The 21,093-nt window shown below is 42.2% G+C and overlaps 1 protein-coding gene across 1 annotated transcript in view; it reads right to left on the bottom strand.

Annotated features, from left to right (window-relative positions):
• Nucleotides 1–15,790: 15,790 nt before the first annotated feature.
• The window catches only part of LOC129338423 (cytochrome P450 3A9-like), a 32,929-nt gene continuing 27,626 nt past the window's right edge, over nt 15,791–21,093 (bottom strand). Inside the window, exons 9-13 of the mRNA XM_054992642.1 lie at nt 20,922–21,009; nt 19,851–20,011; nt 18,597–18,823; nt 17,114–17,276; nt 15,791–16,656 (exon numbers count right to left, since the gene is read on the bottom strand). Coding sequence (XP_054848617.1) covers nt 16,567–16,656; nt 17,114–17,276; nt 18,597–18,823; nt 19,851–20,011; nt 20,922–21,009 — 729 coding nt within the window. The 3' untranslated portion in view covers nt 15,791–16,566. The remainder of the gene's footprint in view (nt 16,657–17,113; nt 17,277–18,596; nt 18,824–19,850; nt 20,012–20,921; nt 21,010–21,093) is intronic.

Genomic DNA, 21,093 nt, shown 5'->3' with positions numbered 1-21,093 from the left:
AAATAGCTCTGACTTTGTTCACCACACTGAGGGCCAAGCTACACATGACGAATGACACTTGAATGGCAAGTGTATTTCTCCCTGTTCACGTGCCCTCCACTCAATCCACTTGCCGTTCAAGTGTCATTCGTCATGTGTAGCTTGGCCCTGTGTCTCCTAATGGCTACCCCATACATTTACTACCCCATACATAGCACACACACACACACTCTTTTTCATCTTAGAAGTCTCTCTCTGGGCCAAGCTACACATGACGAATGACACTTGAACGGCAAGTGTATTTCTCCCTGTTCACTTGCCCTCCACTCAATCCACTTGCCGTTCAAGTGTCATTCGTCATGTGTAGCTTGGCCCTGAGTCGGGAAATAATCTGTCTAGAAGAGGAGTATATAAGTGCAGTTATGGACAATAGGGACAACTGATGTCAAAGATTTATGATGACTGTGACCCAGTAGGTTTTGAGATTTCAAGAATATTTGAAGTGAAATAAGATTCTGAGGCAAGATGAACAAGACCTAACTTATTGTGGATGGAGGGGGGAAATCTCATTTTGTATTTGGTTATTAATAACAACTGTTAAGTTCCTTTTCTTTCTCTTTGAAATAATATTTTTGTTTACTGTATTTTTACTGCTGCATAATATGTGTTTATTATTTCTTCTTACCCTTGTGCTTTATGGACTTATTCTTCTGGGCTCTTTAATAATAGATGAAAAACATAATTAACAATATTTTAGATTTTCGGTTTGGAATAGGGGGAAAGGGGTAACAGTATCTATTATATACCTAGTATGTATTTTATCTTATTATGATGATCTAATTTACTGTATTTTGTAAAAACTCTCAGGGCCAAGCTACAAGTGACAAATGACACTTGAACGGCAAGTGTATTTCTCCCTGTTCACTTGTCCTCCACTCAATACACTTGCCAGGCAAGTGTCTTTCGTCATGTGTAGCTTGGCCCTCAGATCTATTCAATAATCTCTACAAGGTTCTATGTATTCTTAATTGTTTCTCTCTGTTTTTAGTTCTTAATAAATATTTTTTTTTAAAAAAGAAGAAGTCAAGTTGTTACTATTACCTTTTACCATTGCTTAATAATCTGGCAGGCAGATCCTATTAGAGTGAAAGAAGTTCATATACTGTACTTATTTGGACCTTGACTTTTCTACTGAGATCACAAGAGTGTCAGGTGAAAGCACCAATTATTTGTTCTACAGTGTAGACATAAAGGCTGATGACAGATGAACTCCACATTGACCCGTGAACTCATTTCATCTGGCCATTGGAGTGCATTTTCTCTTCTGATTGACAGAGGCCAGCCATTTCTCCCATTTAAACCATGTTCCGAAACTTAATAGACATTTTTTCTGTGGTGATCTTGGCCTGTTGGTCTCCTCCTGAGGGTACGGCAAGATACTGTCTGCCAATTTTGCCTAGAGAGCAAACTCAGAGAGAGTGTCATTGCCAGAGCCCAATGTAGTGTGGAATACATAGCCATTATGACCCAGGAACTGTCATACCCTTTATATATACTATATCCTTTCAGAAGGATATTGGATACTGTTTGGAAATGCAGAATCTCAGCGATTATGAATAGTTTCTTTTTTATTTTATTCAATTTATATTCCACTCTCCCTGGAAGTGGGCTCAGAGCAGATCACAGAAATAATATACCATTAAAAAAGTACCATAAATTAAAAACATTCCGTCAGTTCAATAAAATCTATATAAAACGTCACGCCCATCCACCAACATTCAAACAGATCTGTGAGGCAGGGTACCCTGCTACCAGATGAAAACAGTCTGGGGGGGCAACATCCCCCCCCATCAGAAGTGATGCAGCAGGCCCACCCACCTCAACCCACCTAACTGAACATTATTCTTAATTTTATTTATTCAATTATAATTCTTAATTTCATTGTAGGCTGTCTTGTGCAGAAGATGGAATTTCACAAGATAGCACTCATCTTGCCAAGGTAAGAAAAGATGCATATGGTGAAAACGGTTCCCTTTGCTGCACAATTCTTCAAGATAAAGGAGCCCAGCATTCCTTTTCATACCATATTTTTGAAACCGTCCATTGTGCTGCCCCTTTAACAGCTGTTTGAGCTGCAGCCCAATCAGCAGGTGGTCATGCGTAGCTCCGTATTGCATTGTGAGAAGAGCAGATGTGGTCTAAGACTCCTTTTTGCTAAATTAAGAAAAGTCTTCAGCAAAACTCAGACTGGTGCAACTGAATAACAAATCTCTTACTGGAATGTGTCTTTAGCGTTTAGCTCCTCCTGTGTCCTTTAGATGAAAAAACAGTAACTGTTTATTGCTTGGAAACTGGGTGTAGCCTGCTGACACATCAAGTACTAAAACTGAGTCAGTAGTACAGGCATGTATTCTGCTACAAAGCATGCTTCCAGGGGAAAAATGCAAGGAAGTCACCGTGAAATGTTTCACTTGCTGATATTCACAAATCAATTCTCTGTTAAATGCAACAGATCAAGTGTGACCATTGGCTTGGAAGGGTTGTGTGTGTAAAGAACCTGTACTGGATACCCTAAACCATCCCCAGATAATGAACCGGTTGAAACTGCTTTGATCATCATGGATACTCACAACATACAGCAAGAATTACTTTTGTGGTATGTTGAGGATACCTTGTTAAAGCTTCCCAGCTGCTTCTCACCCGCCTGGTTTCTGCTTTTATTTGTTGTCTGCTATCAACCAACATGGGTGCAAATGATTACATGTGGAATTGTGCAATATATGCTGCTGTGTGGGGGTTGTGTAATTTCAACTGCTCTTTTATTGCTACCAGTTTTAATTGGCTATATTGTTTATATTTTATAGTGTTCTAACTAGATGTGATCCACTCTGAGCCTGCTTGTGGGAAGTGTGGACCCCATATTGGATGGACAGACAGACAGACAGACAGACTTATAGATATCATCCTAAGTGTTTTGGAAATTATTGGGGGACCCCTTCCTCTGGATTCCTGTGCCAAGCTACACATGACGAATGGCACTTGAACAGCAAGTGGATTGAGTGGAGGGCAAGTGAACAGGGAGAAATACACTTGCCGTTCAAGTGTCATTCGTCATGTGTAGCTTGGCCCCCTGTTAGCAGCCCTTGGTTCTTTTTTTCTGGGGGGCCACTTACCAAGGCCTGGGTGGAGATAACCCTCAGCCTAAGCTCACTTTCCCTAATGCTGATCTGTGCTACTGATGTAGACAAACACCTCTGTACAGACAAGATCTTAACCAATACCAAAGGTTTATTTTAGAAACAAGAAAAGATACATTAACGGCAAGACAAGGTGCCACACTAGGCCTGTCTGTCCTTGAATGTTTCAAATGGTTAGGAAGACTGATAATGACACAGACATACAACCATGCAATTAGTAGTACTATAACCTATAACCCTTACGCAGACCTAAAAGAGTACTTAGCCCTACAATATAAACCTTATACAAACCTATAACAGTTCTATAGTAAAATCCTTATACAGACCTAATAATAAAATCCTTATACAGACCTATAAGCATGCAAAAAGAACAGTTCTATAATATAAATCCTTATACCTATAAGCAAGCAAGCATAAAAGCACACCATAGCATAAATCCCAATTCCCACTAGAGCTCTTCTTACTCCCTGTTGGAAACCCCAGGACCAACGGCTGATCACTATGGGTTCTCAAGAGGCAGCAGATTGACTGCCACTGGTGGGCCCAGTACCATGCAGATCTCAGAGCCAAGCTACAAGTGACACCTTACACAGGTTGGACACTTGTCAGCTTCCCTCAAGTTTTGATGGGAAATGTAGGCATCCTGGTCTTGCAGCTGTAATGGAGAGCCAAGCTGTAAAACCAGGACGCCTACATTTCCCATCAAAACTTGAGGGAAGCTGACAAATGTCCAACCTATGTAAGGCATCACTTGTAGCTTGGCTCTCAGTATCCCATCAAGGGGCAGCCATTTGACTACTTGTTGGCAGACACAGGGTTCCTGTGTCTTCCCAAGGAGCAAATGCTGCTTTTATAGACCAAATCCCTGGACCTCTGATGTAGCTGGACTCATGGGTTTTTGTTTTACTTCTCAGGTATTTTCCTGACACAGGGATATTGGATGGAATATAATTGAAACCTTCACTTGTCCTAACATAGGATTGTTATTAGAACGTTCTCGCATGATAGACAGTTTACTTGATATACATATAAGCTATAGCTGTAAATACAAAGGAATGTGCACAGTCACTGGCAGAAGGCAATGTTCCAAAGCCTAATAGTGTCCACTTTACTGGTTTTGTTTTAATTTACTTGTAGAGGACAGAAAAGTCGATGTATTGTCAAAGGCTTTCATAGCCGGAGAACGACGGTTGTTGTGGGTTTTCCGGGCTGTATTGCCGTGGTCTTGGCATCGTAGTTCCTGACGTTTCACTTGCAGCTGTGGCTGGCATCTTCAGAGGTGTAGCACCAAAAGACAGAGATCTCTCAGTGTCACAGTGTGGTTGTTGTGGGTTTTCCGGGCTGTATTGCCGTGGTCTTGGCATTGTAGTTCCTGACGTTTCACCTGCAGCTGTGGCTGGCATCTTCAGAGGTGTAGCACCAAAAGACAGAGATCTCTCAGTGTCACAGTGTGGTTGTTGTGGGTTTTCCGGGCTGTATTGCCGTGGTCTTGGCGTTGTAGTTCCTGACGTTTCACCTGCAGCTGTGGCTGGCATCTTCAGAGGTGTAGCACCAAAAGACAGAGATCTCTCAGTGTCACAGTGTGGTTGTTGTGGGTTTTCCGGGCTGTATTGCCGTGGTCTTGGCGTTGTAGTTCCTGACGTTTCACCTGCAGCTGTGGCTGGCATCTTCAGAGGTGTAGCACCAAAAGACAGAGATCTCTCAGTGTCACAGTTTGGTTGTTGTGGGTTTTCCGGGCTGTATTGCCATGGTCTTGGCATTGTAGTTCCTGACGTTTCACCTGCAGCTGTGGCTGGCATCTTCAGAGGTGTAGCACCGAAAGACAGAGATCTCTCAGTGTCACAGTGTGGTTGTTGTGGGTTTTCCGGGCTGTATTGCTGTGGTCTTGGCATTGTAGTTCCTGATGTTTCACCTGCAGCTGTGGCTGGCATCTTCAGAGGTGTAGCACCAAAAGACAGAGATCTCTCAGTGTCACAATGTGGTTGTTGTGGGTTTTCCGGGCTGTATTGCTGTGGTCTTGGCATTGTAGTTCCTGACGTTTCACCTGCAGCTGTGGCTGGCATCTTCAGAGGTGTAGCACCAAAAGACAGAGATCTCTCAGTGTCACAGAAAAGTCCTTGGTCATTTGACTCTGCTTATGAACCTCACTGGCTCTTGTTGTGCATTACATGTTTAAAGCCAAAGGCCGTTGCCCAATTAATGCTCTTTTATGACCCCTCCTGGTTCTTGTCAGGGGAAAAGTGCTGCATCTCACAAGAAGCAGACACACATGAAATGAAACTTTAAATCAAAGATAGTCTTAGGAAGTTGCTTTTCAAGCCGGGACTGGTTCTATGCTTTAGGTTTGGGTCCAGCCTCGATCCAAACTCCAAAATTCTGACCACAAAAAAGGAAAACCAGATAAATGGAGGCAACCAGGACTGTCCCATTGGCATCTTTTTGTATTACCGTGCCCTGGCCTGAATACAGGTTTTGCTTACCCCCAAGAGAGCAAGTTGGACTATAGCGAGGCAAGCCAGGGTTATCTTCATGAACACGCTTCAAAAACTGTAAGGAGATAACAGAGCTCATCTAAGTTCCAGGAATAATAATGTAATCAATGGATTGTGTAGTTTAAGATACATTTAATTATGATAAAAGTATTAATAAGTCATGAATGCCAATTCTCTAGACAGAGAACTGGGCTTCCTGTTATCTAAGAGCTAAAGTACAAGAGGCAAATTACACAAGGATGCTCAAGTGAAGGGAGTCACAATGTTAGCCAAGTTTTAAAAGACAGATTGGAAGGCTCTGTCAATTACTCCTCTCTAGAGAGCTAGCAAAGATCACTCCTCAGCGGATTTGCTAATGTCCATTTCACCTTTCCTTATGAGAGGTAAAGAGGAAATAAACAAATCTCCTGAGGAGCCATCTTTGCTGGCTCTCTAGAGAGAGGAAATGGGCAGAGACTTGCAATCTGTCCTTGAGCTAACATCGTGACTCCCTTCACATGATCATCCTCGTTTAATTTGTTTTTGTAGTTTAGCTCTAAGCCACTGCCACAAAGGTTAGACCTGGAAGGTCTGATGGGTGAAGTCTTGTTTGCCACCTTAAGCAGTATGAAACAACTACATTTGAGCTCCTCAGCCTTGTGAAACCTTAGGAAATTGACTACACACACACACACACACACAGACAGAGTTAATTAACAGTAAATTAGGTTTTTCTTACAATGTCTTAATGGTTTTTTTCATGGGGAGTTGGTCATCTGACTCATGCACTAGGATAAGCAGAAGCTGCCTCTGGCCCCCCAATAAAGAAGTGAATGATGGACATGCATTGGTTCCTCACAAGCAAACAGCAAAGAGCCCTCAAGCATGGAGACAACTAGGGAAAATGCTGCATGCTCTGTGAAGGCTGTTCCTGTTGGCCTGGCCTTCGCAGCCCTTGATGGGGTCAAAAGAGTTTTCACTGTGGCTTGCAACCCATGGTGAGCTCATTGCATGTGTCAATGTTTGGCAGTTGGTTGCTGCGAGTAGGAGCAGTTCTCAGCCGGTGTTGGATCCAGGCACACTGGTAGGATAAGCAGAAGTTGTTCCTTTGTTCTCTGGCCACACTGACATTGTTGGTAGGTGAAAAAAGAAGCTATCGCTTGTTCCAGGAACAAAGAGAAGACACTCTTGAACCATGTTCAACCAAGGGCTCAGTGTCTCTTAGAGCCAAGCTACAAGTGATGAATTACACTTGCCTGGCAAGTGAACAGACTCATGTGTATTCCTCCCAGGTAGTTTCTAGGACAAAATGCCACACCTACTGACTTTGCTATCAGCAATGAGACTATGAGTGGGATTGAGCATTGGGACTGAAATACTATACACCCCTTGGGTTCTAGACTGAATTTAGTAAATTGTTCAGTCTGTCTCCTCAGCCTCTTGATGAGGCTGGCATGAAGTATGTACCCCATATGTACCTCAAAGAGCTCTTAGATGTACAGGTAAACATCTACTAGTGGTCTGTTGCCCCAGGGAGGCACATCTGGCCTTGTTCATGGCCTGGGCATTTTTTGTCCTGGCCCTGACCTAGTGGAACTCTCTGTCGGAAGACACTCAGGCCCGCCAAGACCTTATATCTTTTCGGAGGCATATGTTCCACCAGTCATATGGTTGAGGCTAGCAATGGATCCATCTAATTAGACTACCTGCTGGTCTCCTACCAGTGGATGGGCCATATGGTCCGTTTACACACACACACACACACCATGCTTAGGGAGTTAGAGTTTCATCAACCCTTTTCTTCCCTTTGTGTATGGTGGGCAGGAAAAGGGGCAAGGATGCCCCATCTGGAATACTGAAATTCAAGTTGCACTGAGATGTCATTTTATTGTTTTTATCCATTGTAATTTATTTTTTATTGTAACCTGCCCTGAGCCTGCTTACGAGGAGGGTGGGCTAAAAATCTAGTACCCACATATTTGTCTTTTTGGCCATCCACAGTATCCACAAAACTCTCCTCCAACACCACATTTCAAATGAATCTTTTTTTTTCCTGTCAGCTTTCTTCACTGTCCAATTTTCACATCCATACATAGTAACGGGGAATACCATAGTCTGGATTATCTTGATCTTGGTTCCTGAGAGACATCTTTATCTTTAAGGATTCTGTCTAGCTTGTTCACAGCTGCTCTTCTAAAAGCAAAGCTACAAGTGACAAATGACACTTGAACAGCAAGTGTATTTCTCCCTGTTCAATTTGCCCTCCAGTCAATCCACTTGCTGTTCAAGTGGTATTCGTCACTTGTAGCTTCACCCTAAGTCTCAATCTTCTTCTAATTTCTTCATTGCGGTCTCTGATTAAGGCTGTAGAATGAAGAGACAGCTATGCAGCGTGGCCACAATGCTGCTGGCACCCCAGAGATGGGAGGGAAGCTGCTCCATTTCCTCCACTGTGGGCTTCAGGAGAGGAGCCCCACCTAGCCAAAGCCCTTCCTTCTGTGCCCCCTGCCCAGGCTCATTTGCCTCCACACCAGCCTTGCCCCCCTCCCAGCTGCACTCTTGACCTTTGATGAGTCACAAAGCTTTCTTTACATCATTATGAATTACCACCTTTGCAATTTCTACCCCAAGGTAATATTTGTGATAGCATGATGTAATAGTGTAAACAACTCATCCTGAAATAAGTGGAGGTATGATTTCACCAGTGCCCAGAAACATAATGGGACATAGATTCATGGTTTTGATCAAATACAGCCTCCTATGTAGAAGGGAAAAACCTGGAGGTAAATTTTTTCCACACCCTATCCACAACAGGAAAACATCAGGAAAACATCTACTGGTGGTCCCTGGCCCTAGGGAGGCTTGGCTGGCCTCTACCAGGGCCAGGGCCTTTTCGGTCCTGGCCCCAACCTGGTGGAACGCTGTCTGAGGACACTCGGGCCCACCAGAATCTTGTATCATTTAGGTGGTCCTGTAAGACGGAGATGTTCTGCCAGACATATGGTGGAGGCTAATTTTAGCCCATCATTGCCGAGCCTTCCACCGGTCTCCCTCTACAAGGGGTATGGGGAGTCCACTCCCTCTGGTTGCCCTGAAAGGGGCACAGTATTTTATCTGTTTTTATAATTGATTTTAAGTTGTATTTTAATCAATGTTGTACCTTGCTCTGAGCCCGCTTGCGGGGAGGGTGGGTTAAAAATAAAATAAATAATAATAATAATAACAACAGTGGAGGAGTCCTCTCTTTTAATTCCTCTTGCAGTTAATGCTACAAAAGCAATTATTGTGGAAAATGATGCCACTCTAGAACAATTCACATAGGAAAGCTAAGCAACCTCAAGGAGAAAATTAGCATTGTATGTCCTTCCAATAAATCAATAAAATGAAAATCTGGAGACTGTTTTTTTTTTTCTCTTGCCCTTTGGTGCACAAGTACTCAGATAGGCAAAGAGTCCTTCTAGGGCAACCTGAGCGTGTCAACTTACTGTGTAATGAGGGAGGTCAGCAGAGTTCAGTACCAGAGGGAGACCTTCTGTCCTATCTCTGTGTAAACAGAGGATAATAATCTCGTGGTGCAAAGAGTGAAGCTGTTGTTTTCTGCACTTCCGAAGGCACTATTTAGATCAGTACCAACAAACAGTCAATGAGCAAGGCTGATGTGTTTGCCGGGCAGCTGAGTTCAGGTTAGATATTATCAGAGCTTAAGCCAGCATTTCTGGGGTAGATGGTTGAAGGCCTTAAGAATCCTTCAGTGGCTTTTCTTCTCTTTTGAAATTATTAATTAACCTGCCTAGTGATTTCTCCAGGATTTTTGGTTCACTCTCAAGGAGCAGTTTAGGAGTGAATGTTCTCTGTTTAATGGCTCCTTCTTTCCTCTTTGGTGATCCAATGTCATACTTTGAGCAATTTAACTTTACATGTGACTGACTCTGTAACAAAGATATTGAAATGGCCACTAGCTGAGATGGCTTTTTATAAGGAGAAAGTAGATGGATGAAGGATAGGTCTATCGATGGCTGGTACTTTTGTTAGCTGAATCGAACATCTATGTTCAGTGACAGAGCATATCTGAATACTTGATGCTGGGGTACAAACAAGAGGAAAAGGGTTTATTAACCTGAACTCTCCAAATGTATAAGGCTGGCCACAACAGGAAACAGAAAGCCAGACTACTGTGATCTGGTCCAGAAAAGCAGTCCTTAGATGCTGGTCCTGAAATTGTGAAGAACTTCCAGGGATAGAGAGTCCCACAATCAGTGAAAGTCAAAACTTCTAGATGAACCAGATTAGAGATCGGGTATGTTAACTCTAAGGTTTTCTTGGTCTAAATAAAAGTAACTTGAGAGAAATTACCTCCCCTGCCTCGTTAATGGCCCTCAGGACAGACATATACTACTATTATTTGCAACCTAGTCCAGTTTAAATAATAATTCTTTCTAAAATTATTATAAAATTTATAGTCTGCTCTCCCTGCAGGTAGGCTCAGAGTGGATAGCATCATATATTGTGTAATCATAATAGCATCACAATAAAATCACATAAAAAGGAAATTATAAAATTCAATAAACATAGACTCTAGGTGCCAGCCCGTATTACATTAATCCAACCAACTCTCCCATGAGCTGGGAACTAGTGGATGGCATTCAGTATATTAGTGGAAAACCAAGCTGAGAGGTTCCATTTCCCCCTCAACAGGAGACCAGCAAGGAAACCTGCTGCCACCCCGGCTACAGCCATACGCCTGGTGAAACATCTCTGTTTTACAGGCTCACCTTACAGGAAGGATAACAAATCTCGCTGGGCCCTAACTTCAACAGACAGAGAGTTCCACTAGGTTGCTGCAACAAACAATTACAAGAATTATTGATGTTGCCTTATAGAAATACCGATTCGTCAGTCTATAGCTAGCTAGACTCCTTTATGAAACACCTTGGTTCCTTGCTGGTTTGGCTATACTTTGCAGACAAAGAATTATACCTGTTGTAACTCCCTAAGCCATAATATTGCCCACAGTCACAAATGGTAGCCCATAATCCTTGCTTCTGCTGTCCTTATGTATCCTGTCCAATTAGCAACAATCCGTCTTCTGACCTGAAAGTATTTTATAGACAAGCAAATTTTAATCACAAACATTCCAGATCTTAGAAAAGGGTGAAAATGAGCGAACCTTACTGGGCACACAATTCCCACGATTTTGTGTCATCAGCGAGTCGTGTGTTTGGCCCCTTGGTTTCACTTGGGCTGATTTTTTGCTTGAAGGAAATACAAATCTTCAGGAACTATGCGAAGACAGTTTAGGATTAACTGTTGGTATTAAGCATGTTTGTGAAGGCAGCATAGAATAGCCCCATCTCTATGCTAACTTGTGGGCTGCAGCATTAAATACAATGGGATTTTTGTTATTGGTCCTCCAGGCATAAATGATGAAGGGGTGGTCCTCCTTTTGTTGACAAGTATTGTGTGTCTTTCCTATATTTGGACCCTGAAGAATTCACACAACATTCTGCCATACATGATTACATAACAGCTGAATTTTCAAAATATGTCTACTTCATAAAATGTTATCAGCCAAGAAAAATGATTTAGAATCTCAGCGTGTGATCATCAATACTTCATTGGTTTCAGACTAGTCTTTTCTACCAAAACGATATAATTTATTTTCTCTGTTTGTATGAGGAATCCAGATGGTTCATCATTCAGATGATGGCATTGCTGAAAGTTTCCAGTCCATTTTTTTCTGTTACATATTTCCCCTTTTCATCACCTTACTTGTTCTGCAGCAGTAGAAATGAGTAAGAGTCCAGTAACACCTATAAATCTAACAAAATTTGTGGCAGGGTATGAGATTTTGTGAGTCTCAACTCACTTCTTCAGATACTTGAAAGACTACCTACTCTTGTATGAACCTCCCTAACCACTACAATCATCTTTGGAGGCCCTGAAGAAGTGTACTGTGACTCATGGAAGCTCATATCTTACCACATCATCATTCAGAGTCTCAGCTCACTTCTTCACGTATCTGAAGAAAATTTTGAAGAAAATCTGAAGAAAATGCAGATATCTAAAGAAAATTTTGAAGAAAATCTGAAGAAAATTCAGGTATCTGAAGAAAAATTGCGGTAGGGTATGGAGCTTTCATGAGGCACAGATCACTTCTTGGGGTGTCTGAAGAAAAAAATTAAGAAAATCTGAAGAAAATGCAGGTTGAAGAAAATTTTGAAGAAAATTTGAATAAAATTCAGGTATCCAAAGAAAATATATGGTAAGGTATGAGCTTTCATGAGTCGCAGCTCACTTCTTCAGATATAGAAAGCTCATACACTATCACAAATTTATTTGGTCCTATGGGTGCTACTGGACTCTTGCTCTTTTCTACAACTACAGGCAGAGTAACAGGGCTACCCATCTTACTTGTTCTGATTATTACTACAATTACAATACCAGCTGGGGCATTGTGAATTACCACAACAGACAACTGCCCTTCCAACCTTTCTTCCCTTCTCTGCTTGCTAACTATGGGCCCTGAGTCTCAGGGAGCCTCACTTCAGAAGCAGGGAGAAAGCAGAAGGAGATGGTTTGGGCACAGAAGAGTGCTTGGCAATAAGACTGAGGGGTAAGGTTGTCTTCATGCTGCTGTTGGTCATGTGGTAAATAGAAGAATCATGGCATGGCATTCCTGGGAAATGCAGCTACTTCAAAATCTCTGCTGGAGCTTTACCTTGGTTTAAATAATTAAATGTTTCATTAAATGGCTGATTGTGCCAGAGGGAGATGGAAGTATGAATATATATTGCATATTGTTGCATATAAATTGGAATGGCTAAGAGCAATAGAGAGCAACTGCCAGATCACTTGTAAAAATAAGACAAAAGGTTCTTTGATGAATCTTGAAATTGACAGTAAGTTCCCCAAAGCAAGTGTTTGTGTTATATGCAGTGATGGGCATGAACTGGTGGGGAAAAAGGTGGTTCATGGTTCATCAAATTTCATGAACCATGAATCATGAAGTTTCATGAACCTGCCCCTGGTTCATGAACCAGTTTATTTGGTTCGTGAAAATGTCAAATCCAGGTCAGAAAATCATCATTTCCAGGTTAGCAAAAGGTCTGCAAGAAGTCCATCCCCTGTTGTCCAGGAAACTGATTGATCGGCACCCGGCTGTCTGCAGTGACAAACCAAAAAACGAACCAAATGAACCAGCTTAAAGTTCATGGCAGTTCGTCAGAAATGGGATCTGATGAACTGCTGGTACGCAAACCATGAACCAGCCACGTTTGTGCTTAATTTTGGTTCATATTTCGGTTCATGCCTATCTCTAGTTATGTGCCATCAAATCACCTCCTATACATGAAAGACCTCCTCAACGTCCTATCATATACAGGCTAGCAGGCATGGCTTCTTTAATAAAGTCAAGCCATCTCGTTTTGGGTCTTCCTTATTTCCTACTACCTTCCACTTTTCCTAGTATTACTGACATTTCCATAGAGTCTTGTCTTCTTATGATCTGACCAAAACAAGTAACCTGACCCAACATTAAAAAGGAAAGTTAAAGGATCCAACTGTGCGGTAAAACATATTTCCATCGCACCCAGTGGGATGTACTACTGAGTAAGCCTATTTAGGGACTTGCTGCATTGGGATATATGTTGTGTAAGATATTTAAGGAGATGTAGCAAACAAATATAATTAGATTTTCTTCTAATTGTGGATGAGCAGATGCAAAAAGAATAAAACTCATCATTAGAAGTAGTATCTTTACTGTTTTCTCTTTTCAACTAGCTCCACCCATTTCTTCAAAGCATTTCTTTCAACAACTCTGCTGGAGAAACAGTGTCTTTTAATGATAAGAAAGAAATAGAAGCTGGATCTGACATCATGAGCATGGTCATGCTCCCCGATAGGTCCTTTCTCAGAGTCAAAGTTGGAAGGGTTGATTCTTCTGCTCCCAAAGGGAAACAATTCATTATTCATGATTATATGATTGTGTGGCAGAGCGCTTTTAACCAGGTATAGACCTCAGGTTTTTTTCAGGATCCATTCCACTCTCCAGAAATGTGACTTGGTTTTGTGCATGGTTATGTCTTGTGTCTTGGTGTTATGCATGGTTATGTTATGCATAATCAGATGATTCTATTATAAAGACAGAGCCACAACCAACAGTAAAAAAAACCTGAAGAGATACGAATCATTAAAAAGTTAGATATTCCTATTCCTCATGACACTTGAAGCTCTAAGAAATACTTCCCAAGCCTTACTGAAAAGGTTTTTGAGGGAATTAAATAGAATTATTTCATGGGTCTCTATTGGCCACCCATTGGCAATTTCTCCATCTGCGTAGTAAGTTAGGGTTTTAAACAGAAGTTCTCTTAATTCTTCTTTACCCATTTCTCCATCCCACAATCCTTTTCTTGTCTCGTTTTTTAAAACTTGGAACCTCTTTTGCTCAAAGAGGAATTTATAGAGAAGAGGGGCAAAATTTTGGAATTTTCCTCTGTAAACAAAAGCAGGCAATGTCTTCCCAAAACTTCCTATTGTTAACCTTCTTTGAACAGGGCACTTTTATCTTCATTACAAAAGAAGAAAGTTTTGGTGCTGCACAAAAGCAGCCCTTTTGGGGGTTGCCACATCCTAGGCTGAAATGGTAGGGGCACACAAAGCAGGGCCTCCAAAAACAACTGAAACGGACGGTTAGCTTAATATGGGAGAAGTAAATCTTAAAGTATGCTGACACCAAGCCACATAATGCTTTGAAGCCAGAATAGATGAAAAAAAACCTCACTCCAATCAACATTCTGGTGCAGCATTCTGCACTAGGTAACTTCTGCAGTTGTTTTATGTGGTCTCCAAATGTACTTGGAGACACAGGAAATCTTTTTGCCGTGTCAATTTGTTCTCTTGTTTGAACGTTGTGGAAAAAAATAGTCTACTGTAAATACTCCTAAGCTCTTCTCATGTTTCTGGATAGAGGCCACCCCTTTCTGTGCGCAACAATTACTGCCATCCTAGTTCTGTGTGCAACAATTACTGCCATCCTAGAAGAAAAAGAAAGAAGGGGAGAAATTTTGCTTTTACGATTGTGCTCCTTGTCCTGAGGGGAAAATTTCAAGCCAGATGTGTACGTGGTATTTTATACTTAAAGCTCTAGCATTTAGGTTTAATTCACATGAATGTTTCCCAAATGAAAATTGGGAAGATACTTTTACAAACCATTGGACAGTTCAATCTTCTCAACTAGATATGGGCACAGACTGGAAAATGAACGTAAATTTCATATAGACTGGCCTGGTTCATTATTTGCGAACAGGCGGGTCCCACAGATCAACCTTTTTGCCGGTCTGCGGTCTGTTGGTCCAGGTTTTTTTAAGTTTAAACTTCTCCCAGCACCATTTGCAAGTGACGCAGGGTGCACTCCTTGCTCCTGCTGACTGACGGGGACTTCTCTGACAGTCAGCTGAAACATGGGGGGGGGGTTAAAGTTTAAAGCAGTCCTGGCGCCACTTACAAGTAATGCCAGGAGAGCTTTAACACCTCCTTTCTCTAGGCTCTGGAAATGGCCCCAGAGACCCACGGACCCACGAACTTGTCCACAGTTCATGGAAGTTGGTGGTCCATCTGGCTCATGAAACTACATGAACTGTGGATTGTAAGCTCGTGGTCTTTTCCCAGTTCATGTCTACCTCTACTGTCAATAATTCTGAAAACATGTTTAAACAGAAAGGGGTCATTTTAAATCAGTGGCTTGTGATTTGCCAGTGAATGAGATATCAAGTGATGGGCATTCATGTGCAAACTGATGACCATTATCTGATAATCCACAGCAAGGATTCCAAACAGAGGCAATAATTGCCTGAATAAATGAATAGGTGAGAATCCTCTGTTTGCTATTCAATTGATTTATTTCAAGGGGAAGGGAAACAGGGTGTACGATCACGGCTCCATTAAATTGTCACAACATTCCCAGTGCCGAAGTCAAAGCAAAAGTGCCCGGAGGTAATAACATTTGCCAACCTTCCACAAGTGACTGACTGAACACACTTTTCTCGATCAGGCATCCAGAGTTCTCTGTGTTGTGCATGTGTCTCTCAGCCCAAACATATTTTGAATGATATAGAGAAACAAATCTCAAACTGACCCACAAAAAAGTCAATTCTGAACGATATAATTTATTCTCAAGAAATGTGTAAAAATACATTATATACATAAATGTTTTAAACACAGCAGGTACCTAAAGTTAAACCAACATATGAACTATGAACTATGAACTAGCATTAGCCTGAATGTCTTCCAGGTTGTGCCTTCCGAACCTAAGTCATACATGAATTGACACTGAGGCAAAACTGTTTCTTTTTTTAAGTTTAAGTTTTTAAGTTTAACCTTAAAGTGTAGGCTTGGCAATCCCCTTCCTTTGGTGGAAGATCAGGCATTTGCCCCGTGCCCACCCCAACATACACCCAGTATTGTGTGCAGTCCACAATTTGCATGATTCTTCTTGATAAGCAGGCTAGAGTGTAAATAAGGTGTTCGTGAATAAGAACTTCCATGTGGTACACACTCTACACTGTGGCACATTTTCAGCAAAGGACAAAGTAAGTAAGTGTACATAGGGAAGTGAGCAGTGGCGTTCCACAAGATCCAATATTGGGGACAGCTCTATTTAATTCATCCATAAGTGATCTGGAATTGGAGATCTGACGCTTCCATCCAGCAAGCAGCAGTTTTGATGCAGTAGCTGAGATAATCCCTCAGTGGTGCTGTTAAGGTCAGACTTCAAGATGGAAGTCCATGGCCTGGCACATGGATTCAGCCAGGGAGCCCCCCGAAAAGCCTGTAGTATATGGGGGGGGTGTCTCAAGTCCAGAATCAAAAATGACCAAACTATATTAATGTGTTCCTTAAAAAGTGGTTAGATAGAAACTCTGCTACTGTGCAGCGGTGGCTCTGGGAACAAATTTCAAGATGATAGGTTTGCTGGGTCTTATAAAACCTTTTGCGGTCAGCTTCAAAGGGATCTATGACATCAAAAAGAGAAAAAAAGGATCATACTTAGAAGGCAGGCAACCAGTTTTCTGAAAGATATAAAACTTCATATATTTTTGGTTATGGGAAATTACAGGCCTAAACGTCCAATGTAGGTAGGGTGTGAATGTATGAATCTAATTCTGTATGCAGATGTCCCCCATGAAAGGATAATCAGTACTGCATGTGATTGCGCAGGCTTCGTCTCTGTTTGGGGGGTGAGGGCTACATGATTGAACAGTGCATACATGGGTTGTGTCTTTCAGGATACACAGCACTATGCATGTCAACATAAGCGGCATTCCCCTTAGAGGTTACTCTTGACACATGCCATCTTTGGCATGGGCCATTCACTACGTGCAGTGTCTCTGCTGCAGAGAAAAAAGCATGATTTCATGCTGACTGGCTGACTTTTGCCTAGATAAGCACAGATCGGTCCAGATTTCTCACCTGTGTTTCTTTGCAGGGCTTGAAGGTGAAATGCTGCATCAGGCTGGCAATAGCGACCTTTATTATAAGGAGGGCAAACCTCATTCCGATGCAATTTCTGGGACCGGCTCCAAAAGGCATGAAGACGTAGGGGTTTATTTTGTCTTTCATCTCCGGACTGAACCTGTTTCCAGACAAAAAAGGGATGGAGCGTGCTTTGTAATGTACGGAATGGCTAGTTGGTCTGATAATAATATAAGATGTGAATTTACTGTCAAATCCCACAGATTGACTGTATATCAGACACTAGTTCATCATATTCTGTGATATCAGAATGGCCAGTAAGAGGATATCAGAATGGCCAGTAAGAGGAGAGAATTATGATATAATTGTGTCTGATATAAGGTGACATATGACATTCCTCAAGGGGGCAAAATAAGCAGCTCTCCAGAGCAAGCTTGGTATAGTGGTTAAAAGCAGCAGGACTCTAATCTGAAGAACTTGAAGCCAGCTGGGTGACCTTGGATCAGTCTCAGCTTCTTGGAGCTCTCTCAGCCCTACCCACCTCACAGGGTGATTGTTGTGTGGATAATAATATATTTTGTAAACTGCTCCAAGTGGACATTAAGTTGTCCTGAAGGGCAGTATATAAATCAACAACAACAACAACAATAATCCCTGTGGTGCAGAGTGGTAAGCTGCAGTACTGCAGTCCAAGCTCTGCTAATGACCTGAGTTTGATCCTGGTGGAAGCCAGGTTCAATTGACCGGCTCAAGGTTGACTCAGCCTTCCATCCTTCCAAGGTCAGTAAAATAAGTACCCAGTTTCCTGGGGGTAAAGTGTAGATTACTGGGGAAGGCAATGGCAAACCACCCCGTAAAAAGTCTGCCAAGAAAATGTCGTGATGCCACGTCCCCCCATGGGTCAGTAATGACTCGGTGCTTTCACAGGGGACTACCTTTACCTATTATCATTATCATTATCATTATCATTATCATTATCATTATCATTATCATTATCATTATCATTATCATTATCATTATCAATATCATTATTTCAGGCTCAGAAAACAATGGAAGTGGAAAGACTTAATCCCCCTGTCCTCACACAGCACAGTTACAATTTGAACCGAGGCCCGAGAATTAATTTATAAACACGAGAAGCTGTGGAAATTTGCAGGCTAACTTACTTCACAGGGTTGTTGTGAGGACAAAAAAGTAAGGAGGAAAATGAATTAAGCATTTGGTCCTTGTTAGGGGGAAAAAATGGGTTCTAATTAAACATAAATATTTATAAATAGGTACCATCCTTCAGGAAGAGACCAGTCACTGAAAGAAGAGTATTTAGCTTCATCAGTAGAGGTGGATAACCTGTTACAGTTCAAACCACCACCCAAAAGCCCCATATTCTCTTGGACCAAGTACATGGACTAATACAGAACATGGGTCACTAGCTGTCCACTGCTGATCTATAGAAATAGGTACAAAGATATTCGATATTTACCTTTCCGGTCTAAATTCTTTGGGTTCGGGCCAATATTCTGGGTCAAAATGCATGATGTGTGGCGCAGCCATCACCACAACTCCCTTTGGAATGGTGAGGCCGTTTATCTCCACGTCTTTCTTGCAGACCCTTTCAAGCCGTCCACCTACTGAATACATCCGGAGGGTTTCATTCACTGCCATGTCGAGGTATTCCATTTGCATGACTGAATCATAGGTGACTGGAGCCTTTGGGAAGGAATGTTATGAGAAAGTTTTCCATTGTGTATTCTGAAGGGAAGTCGGAGTTCCTTTTACTGTCGTGCTCTTGGAGTCTCAAATCAGGGTCTCTAGCTGCAGGACTGGAGTGTTTTTTCTTTATGCCACCATGCCAGTTGGATTGTTTTCTGCTATACTGCAGCACCAACACTACATGGCCACAGGGTGATATTGCCGTTACCAAAGTAGCATGATGATGTAAAAGTTCAGACTAGGAGGGGAGGGATATGGCTGGATCTAAAACACAACTGGTTTCTCGGCGTCAAATCAGGTGAGAAAAAAATTGTGGCTATTCCTGTGTCTTTTAAAGAGCAACTTGCAGTATTTGCACAGCTGGCAGCCCAGTTTAATCAAGATTCTGTGGAAGTGCAAAATCCAACTGGTGATTTCTTTTGCCGCAGCTATCATCACATTTAAATCAGCTCTAAGGGGGCAGAGAGAGACTGCAGTTGCTATGTGGGGAAGGCAAAACACCCAGCGCACGCACAGAGGTGCCTTTATTACAACAATATCACTTCAATATCTAGTTTCTTTTCGGCCATGGCTTGTAGGGTTTATGGTAGAAGGAAATTCACCAATCCTGATATCTAAATTGCCTGGCCTTGACCAGAGCCAGGGCCTTTTCAGTCCTGGCTCCAACCTGGTGGAACTCTCTGTCTGAAGAAACCCAGGCACAGCAAGATATACTATCTTTTTGTCGGGCCTGTAAGATGAAGATGTTCCCCCAGGCACATGGTTGAGCCTTCCTGCCAGCCAGGGAGGGTAGTGTAACCCCCTTCTGAGATTCCATCAGTAAAACCCTGCTGTTCTCTCCACCTCCCACCTACAGAAATGCTATTGGGGCTGGATAAATTGGGGCCGTCATCCAGAATTTTTATTATTGTATGAACTGCATCTTATATATGATTTTAATGTAATTTTTAACCATTGTTACTCCGCGCTGAGCCCGTTTGCGGGAAGAGCGGACTAGAAATCGAATCAATCAACCCTACGATACCTTATTGGGCAGAACTGAGTCAATCTCCTCCTGCAGTTTTTGCTGGGTATCAGGGTGGACAGCCAGTTCATAAGCCAGATAGCCAAGGATGTTGCTGGTAGCCTCGTATCCCGCGAATATAAATATAACCGCTTGCGCCAGAATCTCATTCTCTGTCAAGGCTTTTGGAAGAAAGAAAGGGAATGGTGAAGGCTGGAACTGAAACGTATGCAATGTGTGTGACAACATGAAGATCAGATGGAAAGGCTTTACCTCCTTTCAGATGAGAGAAGCAAGGCTAGAGAATGAAATTGTAGACTCGCATCACTGTCATTGTTTGGTAATGTTCTCAGAACACCATACAAAATGACATGGAGTCCCATCAGGGTTGTTACGATTGCCCACCAGCTAAATTCTTTCATGGCTTGCATAGGTTGGAATTACTTTGATTGTGAGCAGCTCTTCAATGTCTCACACAAAGAACGTACTTTGTTGTCACCTGCTAACGTGGGACTCTCTGGATACAAATCATGTGCTCTGTGTATCTATCTAGTACTTTTTATTCTTCCCTGATTTCAAGAAGCATAGAGGACAGGATAGATGGTCCTTGCATCCTAATTTTATTCCTTGCAGCAACTGTGCAAAGTAGGCCAGGCAGAGAGAAAGAGAATGACTGGCCCAAGGCCACCCAGCAAGCTTCCTAGCAGAGTCTGGGTTTGAACTCGGGTCCTAGTCCAACACTGTAATCATTACAGCAGGCACTTCTGTACTCTTTTTCAACAGCACACTTGCTGTCCATGTTCCTATGATCTTTAGTTTTATTCCACAGGCTGCTTCCACGCGGCAATGATTCTCCACACGGTTTTTGGTGCCATTGCTGCAATGAAATGGCCACATGCCAATTTCCTTTACACTTTCCTTGCCTCAGTCCCATCCCCCACACGGCTTCCATTTCCCATCCCCAGAAATTATGGGACAGTGTTGTGCGGATGCTTAAAAAAATTCCACTCGACTACTGACACTAAACTGGACCAAACTCTCCAAGTGGACACCTCAATATTTTCCCAAGTGAGGATGATTTGCAAGTATTACCTTTATTTGAGTGATCCACCCCGTTGCTCCCGTTTGTGTTGTTTGATTTTTGGGACTCTATCATCAATTGCAAAAAATCCACTCTGCCCTGGGAATGGAAACAACAGAACAGAAATCAGCAGAGAATATTGGACATCCATTTTTCTTGGAGAAGGGGCAGAAATCCCAAACA

Source organism: Eublepharis macularius, chromosome 12, assembly GCF_028583425.1.
Source record: "Eublepharis macularius isolate TG4126 chromosome 12, MPM_Emac_v1.0, whole genome shotgun sequence".
Classification (NCBI taxonomy): domain Eukaryota; kingdom Metazoa; phylum Chordata; class Lepidosauria; order Squamata; family Eublepharidae; genus Eublepharis; species Eublepharis macularius.
This window is presented reverse-complemented; position numbering and strand designations above follow the sequence as displayed.